Raw genomic sequence first — 10235 nt, 5'->3', positions numbered from 1 at the left:
CAATTAACAAAAAAAATTGATGAAAGAGAATATATCAAAATAATATTAATATGAAAGAGAGAGTACTAAATATAGTCAGCTAAAGACAAAATAATAAGAAGAAAAGTAATTAATACTTAGGCAAACTAAAAAATAAAACTTATATTTTGAGCCAAACCTATTTCTAAAAGTGAAGCTCACATATAGAAATGGAAGGAGTAATGAAATTTAAGGAATGTATTTGTATTTAATTTTTTACTCCGAAGACATGAGCAGTTTCTTTATAAAAAAAATAACAAAGATATTGATTTACGAAGACTTCATGTTTTTTAAGATATTCGTGAGATTTACTTATTGAAGGTACTCTTGTCAATGATATTTTTTACATTTATACAAATTCAAATTTAAGATTATATTTTTTCGATTTAGAGGACAAGTACGGAGCCTGATTAATACTCCCTCCGTTCTTTATTATAAGAGACATTTGATGCTTATGGCATATATATAAGAGACACTTAAAAGTTCTTTACTTTTTTGTGTTGATTTCCTATTTTACTCATATTTATTGTCTCCAACTCACACTCTCTCTCCCTCCCACTTCTTTTCTTTCAATAATTTAATTGTTCTCTCTCATACTCTCTCCTTATTAATGAGGGCATTTTTGGAAAAAAAATTATATTTTTACACATTGATTGTTCTTAACTAATTTTAACTGCTTTTTTGATCAACGTAATTCAGTTATTCATCTTTTATAATAAAGAACGGAGGGAGTAGCAACCAATAATTGCACATCTTGTACTACTAAGCTGCCAAATGATCGGCACTCCAAGATCATATTTAAGCGGCTATAATCAAAGCCTTTTCCACTAGGATTATGCTGGTTATTTATTAGAATATTTTACTCAAACATTAAAAAAAATTAAAAAACTAAAGATTACTAAATATCAAATGAGGTCTGATAACGACTTACAAATAATAACAAATTTTTGATGAAAACTTTTATTTGGTGTTTAATAATTTCTAATTTTTTTCTTATTTTTTTCGGAAAAAAAAGATTGAAAGTGAAATTTAGCCGTGTACTCAATAAAAAATGAGAGGAGGGCAATAAATGCAGAGCGGGAAGGGGTCAAGGGAAGCAACAATATTAGGTGAGAATCTAAAAAATAGGAAAATATAATGAGAAAAAAAAAGGAGTTAATTCCAAAGATGCAAATGTTGAATAATAGAAAGGCGTGTGACCCGCCATTAATGAAGCATTTATCACAGTGGGTCCCCCCCTCATTAATGTCGCACTTTTCTTCTCTCATACGCTGTTCCTCTCCATTTCTGTCATCTTGGCCTCATTTATCTTCAGTCTTCTTAAATTCATCACGTGTGCCTCTTTTTTTTTAAAAAATAAAATTAAAGTAACTTAGGTAAAAAATTATAAAAATATAAGAAGAAAATACATAGCAAAACAAAATTCAAATTCCTGAGATGTGTTTATATTTAGTACTCAATAGTATATTAAATACTCCTCTAGTTTTTAATATAGGACCCAATTCTTAAGTTGGTTTTGGTCCTAAATATATGACCCATTTCTAATATTTATTAATTTTTTCTAAATTACCTCTATAGATACTCCCTCAACCATAATCAAGTAGAAGAAGGAGAGGGGTATAAGAAAGATGGTTATGGTATTTAGAAAAAATGTGTCATTTTTTATAATTAACTAACTTACCTAACTTTTTAATCTAATCAAATTAGTTAAATGGGTCTTATATTAAGGACCGGAGGAGTATAATTATTTTAATAGAAAAATATTTATGCCTGACAAAAAAAAAGTGACGTTGGAGGGAAAAAAACGACCTTACCAAAAAAATTTTAGTTTATTAATGTTGGCAAAAAGAAAAGAAAAGGGGAATTAACCCTCATAACATAATAAACAATATTTACATTTTCGTTAGAATGGGCAGTCACATTTAATATGGAATTGTTTTTGAAAAAAAACAAAAGATATTTATACAAATGAGAAGAAAAAGACCTCAATATGTATCTCAATCACTTGTAGCCTTAATTTTTTTTTATTTGGTCAAAACATTTGCTGCCTTAATGAATCAATTGGGTTTTGTATATTCAAGAAATTTTACTTATGCATATTGCTATTTATGCCAACCCATCTCTGACCAAAATGATCTCTAAATGGCTCGCATGTTACACTATTTTCAAACTTTCTTTCATATGTTGTAATTTTCATGTTCTATAATTATAAATCGAGTAAATTACAGCAAAACGAATGAGTTATAGGAAATTTAAGGGAAAAAAATTGCAGGTAACTTTTCCATAAAATGTGTCCATACATAAAATTAATATATTAATGTATACTTAATATTATTAATATTTTGTACCAAAGAAGTAAGATTAATATAAATTATGTTATTTATAATCCATAAATAACACAACCCATTTTCTCCATTTCATATAATAAATCGGAAAACATGTCTATTTTAATGTCTATTTTCCCCGTAGTGTATCACGATGGATTTCATCCTCATTGTTTTGTGGCCCAGAACTGTCCCTTTAATATCCAATATCCAATGTCTGGTTTTTGTGGGCCTTTATATCTTATTTGGGCATAAACTTCAAAGTGGGCTTAAGCCCAGTAAAATGGAAGCCCGTGTGAGAGATTTTTTCCCCCCAAAAAAACAAGAGAGAGAGAGAGAGAGTAGGGAAATTAGAGCTCGCATGCTGCTTTCTTTCTTTCCTTCCGCCTTTTGGGACAACGGTTAAACCTTAGCAAAACCTCTGAGCTAAGAGCTTTGCTTGTTCTCTGGTCTTGTTGATGGGGAAGAAGCAGAAGGTGATTCTGCCGCCGGACCTCCCTCCGGAGCTCTCGGAGGACGAAATTGAAGTTTCCGATGAAGACCTGGATTTCGTTCGGGAGAACCGCGACTATGCTGGCTTGATTTCAACCTTGGACACCCAGTCCATTACCAAGTTTGTATCTACCCCCTTTCGATGACTTCATCGTCCTATGTAATGTTTTGATGCAATTTCACTAGCAACAGGCTAGTTTGATGTATGATGAGTCTAAGTCTTGGAACTTGATATAACTAAATCTCTGAATGCTGAAGGAAATGAGATATTATAAGTCCCCAACTAAGGAATAAGTTTATAAAATTACTTGGGCGCAGAGAAATGTGTCTAGACTAGATGTCACTGATAGGGGTGTGATTAGTCAGAAAGTTTCAAGTTTTGTCACAATTTATAAATTGGAGAAGTTGCTTAATACGTCAATCAAAAGGTCCGGCCAATAAACTTTATGCCAGTACTGATAAGTTTGCTTGTCGTACCACTTTTAGCAGCCGTCACATAGTAGCGGGTAAAATCCCCCCCCCCCAAAGCTCCGTTTTCTTTTGTTTTGTTTTTAGGTTAAGGTGTCTGGTATCATTACTTACATTTTGGTTTTCTATTATGTACTTTTAATTTGAATCAAAAGTGGAAATCTGGTGTGATCGTCATCTTAGCATGGTTATATAAGGCGGAAATATCTGCTGTCACTCAAACTTACTACGTTGTTATTGTGAGTTCTGCGTGATTGAATAACTTAGGCTGACTATCTTTAAAATCTAGACATGTGACTCGAGTTGCTGATGCCAAAGAGGATGACTTGGAGGCCCTTTATGAGAAACGCATGAGAAAAAATGCTCTGAAGAAAGAAACAGAGGAAACTAGTCTTCAAGTTGATCGTGTAGATGCTCTTCCAGTGAAGACCTTGGATGGAAAACTCTACTACCGAACGGGTCTCTTTTCTTCTTTTACTTCAAACTTTTCCATTGTGAATGCCTGATCCCTCGATCTTTTATGAAAGCGCTCTATTAATTAGTTGTTCTCATCACATTCTGTAGTTTCAAAGGCAGAAAATGGTTCGGCTGAAGTGGAAATTGGAGGTGATAATGATGATGGTAATGCGGATAAAGGTTTAGTGAAGCTAAGTAAGGCTGAAAGGAGAGCTAAACTCAAGAAAATAAAGAAAGACGCAAAGAAGCAAGGGAAAGAAGTGGCTAACGCAGAGGTGCAGCCAGCACCACAAGCAGCAGTACTGGTACTGTATTAATTTATGTCACATTTGAAGTTCCCTTGGACCGGATTGACAAAAGTATTTTTTTTTCCTTTTGATGGTTCACAAGCCCGCTTTGATCTAGGCCGCCTGATATTATGTTGATTTGCTAGTACCATGTCTTGAAAGCTATTTCCTCCCTTTATTTGCAAACATTTGATTGCTTTGTGTTTGTTTGAATCATGTGCCACATGCTTGTTCCCTATGATGGATTCCATTTGATGGAAATGCAAATTCTTTACATATTGCACAATTGAGGTTTTCAGTCAGCTGATGATTTTGCATGTATTTGTTATTTGTATTTGTGCCGCCTAGAGAAGGTCTTCCCTTTCAAGGCATTAATGCAATATTTGGTATGCAGAAAAGTCTTTTTTGAAAAGGAAATGGGAAAGTGCGCCGCCTTATAATAGAAAGAAATCATAAAGCAACGCACTTTCCTATTTCCTTTCCAGAAAACACTTTTCTGTGTACCAAACATTGCCTAAGGCTTTTCCCACATTGATCCTGTTTTATAGCATTCAATAGTTTTGTCCAATAAAGTGAAGTTATACATTTTTTCCTCACTTCCTATTGGTTGCAATCTTTTGTATTATCCCCTTGAACTGCATCATATGTGATAGGGTTACAGATTACTGAATTAGAAACTTGGGACTCAATATTCTGTGTAATTTTCAGCAGATTCTCTGTTTTTTGTTTAGGCCGAGGTAAAACAAGATCTTACTGCTGAGGAGGCATTTGAAAATAAGAAACTTAAGCTTGCAGAGCTTGGAAACGCCTTGCTCACAGACCCAGAATCTAATATCAAGTTGCTGAAAGAGATGGTTCAAATCTCTAAAGAAAATGATCAGAGCATTGTTAAACTTGGACTGCTATCACTCTTGGCTGTTTTCAAAGACATTATTCCTGGGTATGCCTGATAATTTCATCACATATTCCATATTTTATGCATTATCATATCAGTATAACCCGCATTCAGTTTACTTCCTCACTCTGGTTAATTTTATTTACTTTTTTCTTAATTTACTTCTACCTTTATGCATTTTACAGTTATCGTATTAGACTGCCCACCGAAAAGGAATTAGAAATGAAGGTTTCAAAAACTGTCAGAAAGATGCGTTATTATGAGTCCACTCTTCTTTCAGCATACAAGGTTTGTGCTCATGTCAGATAAATACTGTATTCTGTACTATTAACTGATAACTAATTCTGGGGACATAAAATTTTTCTTTCACCATCTAGTTGTTATTCTTAAATGACTTTGGTGCTTGAAATGGTGTCTGCTGTCCTATTCTTATGCCTACCTCTGCTGCTGGCCATATTTTTTGTAATATTATTTAGGATCACTATAAAATGTGAACATTGTTAGTTATTATTAAAAATTTGTTTATGATGGATTGACATAGTAAATGAACATGTTATGTCACTAAGATGATTTGTTTCTGGCCCTTCCTATTTTTCACATTTTGTCAGGCATACCTCCAAAGGCTGATAGACCTAGAACACGAGCCCTTATTCCAGCATGTTGCAGTTCGTTGTATTTGTGCGTTGCTTGATGCAAATCCCCATTTCAACTTTCGTGAAATCTTGTTGGCCACTGTTGTCAGAAACATAAGTTCTACAAGTGATGCTATAAGGTTCAGTACTATTTTTGTTTTATTTATTATGCATTATATTAAGCTTTTCCAAAATTCTATGGAATTGCATTGGCATTATCAATAAAGGATATTTATTATTGCCTTTAAAATTTTAAGCTGAACAGTTCATCTTCACTAAATTTGCAAAGGGAACTATACTGCCATGAGATGAAACGTCATAACTAAAATTCTTGTATCATTTGTCTCTATTTTTCCCCCCTTTATTCTAATTAGCATAGCAGTTGAAAGAAGCTATTTGTCCTATCCATGATATTTGTCTCTATGGTTTTAAACCGTTTGATTTAATTATAAATAAAAGGTTTTATAGAGCAGGAGACTGCTGGCCTCAGAGAAGCAACCAGGAAACATTGGCCAAGTAAATATACCATCAGGTCATTAATATAGGACATAAGAAGGATAGTAATTATCTTGTGTTTGTTTCACAGTTAATTCCTTGAGATGAAAGCAGTATCGGGAAGTTTAATAAAGGCCTCGAACTATCCCATAAAGCTGTAATCATTGAAAACATTTACATGTTCAATGTGTTTTTCTATTGGCAGTAATTTTACATTATACATGCATAGAAAAAATATTTCAAATGTATAAGATAATTTAAGTTTAGTTTTGATAAAGCAGAAGAAGAACTCGAGTAAAAAGTTAGATATTAGATTTATCAAAAATCATGTTCCATGTGCAATTTTTTATGAGCCCTCCCTCGCTGTCCCAATTCTTAGCGATTCTATATAACTGAAGTGACCCCTGAATGTTGTAGGAAATAATTTCTATTGGGTATCATGAATTTTCTTGCTTAGAGAATGAACTCGTTTTTGGTATTTGTTTTTTTTTTTTTTTTTTTAAAAAAAAGAATTTCTGGGTTTGTTTGCATTGTATATTGCCATTTATGTGGCTAATTAAATTTCATTTGCATGATTAACAGAAAACTCTGTTGTTCTACAATTAAGTCACTATTTACAAATGGGGGTAAACATGGTGGTGAAGCTACTGTAGAGGCTGTTCGGTTGATTGCTGATCAAGTTAAAGCTAATAATTGCCAACTACATCCTGAATCCATTGAGGTTATAGTTCCCACCTATTCCCTTTTTTTTTTTTTTTTTGGTTGGTGTCTTCACTTGGTTGATTTTCTGCTTTGCTGATCAAGTTGCTATTGCATTCTATATGGTCAAAAATTTTATTGGGTTAAACCCATTTTCAGGGAGAGTTTTACCTCTGGCATTTAGTCGTTTGATATCTTTTTGATCTTTTTCTGTTTGTTCATTATTTTGAATCCTTCTCCAGGTTTTCCTGTCTCTTTCATTTGATGAGGATCTAAGGAAGTCTGAAAAGACAGATAATGATCATAAAGCGAGAAACAAGAAAAATAAGAAAAGAAAAAATGTGGATGCACCAAATCAGCTGCAACAGAACGAAAGAAAGAAAAGTAAGCATGAATTGATATCAAAGATGAGAGAGGAGGTATTTTTCATCCTCAAGAATGACCTACTTTTGATTGCTCTGGCTAAGCATATCCTTGATTTATGTTAATAGAGCAATGCTTTTTGTAGGTTGAAGCTGATTACAAGGCTGCATCTTTTACACCAGATGTTATGGAGCAGAGACAAATGCAATCTGAAACACTCTCTGCAGTGTTTGAGACATATTTTCGTGTTTTAAAGCACACAATGGAGTCCACAGCTGTGAGGTTTGTTCATATAACTTGTATTTTGTGTTTCATTGAGGCTTTGATATCATATGGATGTGAATCTTTCTGTTTCTGTCTAGGATATTGATGATCTCTGCTCTTTTTTTGGCTTAGACCCGAGGCAAATTCCGGGACATCATCTGATGCAATTGGATCCCACTCATTGCTTGCTCCATGTCTAAAAGGACTGGGAAAATTTTCGCATCTGATTGACCTTGATTTCATGAATGATCTTTTGATCCATCTGAAAAAGCTTGCTTCTAGTGGTAGCAACTCAGGCAACGGTTCTGAGAAGTCTCCTAAATGTTTGACTGTATCTGAGCGTCTCCAATGCTGCATTGTTGCTTTTAAAGTGATGAGGAACAATCTTGACGCCTTGAATGTTGATTTACAAGACTTCTTTGTCCATCTTTACAATCTTTTACTTGAATACAGGCCAGGAAGGTTTGCCCGAATGCCAATCTCCCAAAATTCACTGTTGTAATGGTTAATATTTTCCCATTTCTAGATATTGCCAGGACATGCAGGATAGAGCGTTTACGTCAGTGGCCTAATATAATTTGCGTGGAAAATTAATTAATACTTCATTGTGTATATTATGCATGATAGTACACGCTTTATTCATGTGCCTTCAAAGGAATCATGGTAACATAAAGGAGTATTTGGACCGGTCAACTTCTTTTCACAGCATTAGCAAATTCTTCTGCCTTGTTCAGTGTTTAAATCTTTCTGGGTTTCTTTTCTCTTATATGAAACAGAGATCAAGGAGAGGTGTTAGCAGAAGCGTTGAAGATAATGTTGTGTGAAGATAAGCAGCATGACATGCAAAAGACTGCTGCATTTATAAAACGTTTGGCTACAATTTCATTGTGTTTCGGATCTCCAGAGTCCATGGCTGGTATGTTTTTGTTGTCTTTAACCCCATGAAACACATGAACTGGCACAAATACATTACTTAATTCACGAAGAACCAGAAGTGTGACATCTCGTTATCCTTCTGAATTTTTTCAGCCTTAGTCACAGTGAAGCATCTCCTTCAGAAGAACGTAAAGTGCAGAAATCTGTTGGAAAATGACACTGGAGGAGGCTCTATTGCAGGCACGATTCCGGTAAGCTTCTTAATTTTATCTGTTATTTGTTGGCACTTACGAGGATACTCTTATGGAACACATTTTTGGAGAAGTGAAAGACGGACGTGTTATTAAAAGGAAGTTGTAATGCAGTTATATGACTTCTACCAAGGGAACCTTCCTTGTTTGTAGATTCTAGATTTTGGCTGTATCTTACTGTTGACTACTTGACTGTTGCATTATTCTTCTTTAAGTATCTTTTATTCGTATCTTATTTCTGGAAGAAACTGGATATGGATTTCATGGGCAAAGGCTATTGATGTTAAAATGCAAGACTTTGTGAATTCCATTTTATAATCCTTTTTAGCCAAGACCATCATAATCCTCAGTTCCTTTTTTTTTTTTTTTTAATGCTAGTGCTATTATCACCGACCATGTTGCTGTGTTTTGCAGAAATATCAACCAAATTCCACAGACCCCAGTTTAAGTGGCGCTCTCGCCTCAGTATTGTGGGACCTCAATCTTCTATCCAAGCATTATCATCCAGCTATATCCACAATTGCCTCTGGCATTTCAACCATGAGTACCGCTCATAACCAAGTTTTTCTCTCCAACATTTCTCCTCAACAAGCTTTCAAGGACATGTCCCTTGAACAAGAACAAGTTTCACCACAAACTGGCAGCGTAAAGCTAAATAGCAAGAGGAAAAGAGCAAATGGAGCCCCCCCATCCCCTTCAATTGGATCTACAGCAGATTCAAGTCCATTTGATGAGGATGAGCTAAGGAAGAAACTTGCTTCTCATTTTATGCTTCTACACGACATTAAGGAGAATGAAAGGTTGAGAAGGGGGTTGGAGAAGACTACGCTGTCTCTTGAGCTTTATAAACAGTACAAGAAACAAAAGAAGCAAGGATCAAAGACTAAAAGCAAAGCTTAGTGGCGCATCTTGAATATATTCTCTGAGAATTTTGTAACGTTTGTTCTCATTCATTGGCTCCATATTATTAATTTTCCATAGGTCTTTTTTGGAAGTCACGGTTCCAAAGTTTTGTGTGGGAATTTATTGACCGGCCGGTGTAATATAGATCAGTTCGCATCATTAGCTGAGGGAAAGGTACGCTTCTTTTGTGGGAATCGGACGGCACATTCCCTACCATCATTTAATTGTTAACTATTATCATTTTTATTTTATATTGAAACTGCTTATTTTGAAGAGCTTCTCTTTGCCAAGGAGTGCCATCTTATTGAAAGGGGCTGTGAATATTTAAATATGAGATCTTTAATTTGAGTCCTGTAAACAGAAAGAATGTCTTCGAAAAACGAACATAACACAAATTGTACTGGATCTCAAACAATTGTGTGCGCTACTAGTTTAGTAACCCAGGTTTGCAGTGCCGTGCTTTAGGAAAATAATATAATATAATGCTCAATCCCCTTCTTGTCAATTAATTTTAAAAAAATGGATATGCAGAATCATTTAAAAAAAAACATTTGAATATCCTAAAGAACTACCCTGTGTGTTTACCCATCGAGCACCACACTCGGCTTATCCATGGAATAGTACACTCACTACAACATTAATGAATATTCCTCTCGTTATGTTTACAAGTCACTTTCAACATATTTTATGTAAACTAAGAAAAACTTTAAATTCTATTAACTCTACATTAAAATTCAATAATTTTCTAAATTTATTCCTATTTAATATATATTATATATCTCATAAAAACAATATCAATATAAGAATAAATA

The 10235-nt window shown here is 34.2% G+C and overlaps 1 protein-coding gene across 1 annotated transcript; it reads left to right on the top strand.

The window, feature by feature from the left end:
- Nucleotides 1-2720: 2720 nt before the first annotated feature.
- On the top strand, nucleotides 2721-9696 carry LOC114744901 (nucleolar complex protein 3 homolog). Its single transcript, XM_028933046.1, has 13 exons — nucleotides 2721-2955; nucleotides 3592-3761; nucleotides 3867-4063; nucleotides 4777-4985; nucleotides 5126-5228; nucleotides 5549-5712; nucleotides 6650-6788; nucleotides 7009-7185; nucleotides 7275-7411; nucleotides 7526-7855; nucleotides 8170-8309; nucleotides 8423-8520; nucleotides 8935-9696. The coding sequence occupies exons 1-13, from the start codon at nucleotides 2801-2803 to the stop codon at nucleotides 9418-9420; spliced, it is 2505 nt and encodes an 834-aa protein (XP_028788879.1). The 5' UTR covers nucleotides 2721-2800; the 3' UTR covers nucleotides 9421-9696.
- Nucleotides 9697-10235: the final 539 nt, after the last annotated feature.

Source organism: Neltuma alba, unplaced genomic scaffold, assembly GCF_004799145.2.
Source record: "Neltuma alba isolate B1F8T4 unplaced genomic scaffold, ASM479914v2 tig00004477_pilon, whole genome shotgun sequence".
NCBI classification, from domain to species: Eukaryota; Viridiplantae; Streptophyta; class Magnoliopsida; order Fabales; family Fabaceae; genus Neltuma; species Neltuma alba.
Note: the sequence above shows the minus strand (reverse complement) of the source record. Positions and strands in the feature narration are given on the sequence as shown.

What these genes read in the sequence shown, in the direction of transcription:
- LOC114744901 (XM_028933046.1), top strand. Translation starts at nt 2,801, where the DNA reads ATGGGGAAGAAGCAGAAGGTGATTCTGCCGCCGGACCTCCCTCCGGAG. An exon ending in CTTGAATACAGGCCAGGAAG is followed by an intron (nt 7,856 to 8,169) that starts GTTTGCCCGAAT and finishes TATATGAAACAG; the next exon opens with AGATCAAGGAGAGGTGTTAG. An exon ending in CTATTGCAGGCACGATTCCG is followed by an intron (nt 8,521 to 8,934) that starts GTAAGCTTCTTA and finishes TGTGTTTTGCAG; the next exon opens with AAATATCAACCAAATTCCAC.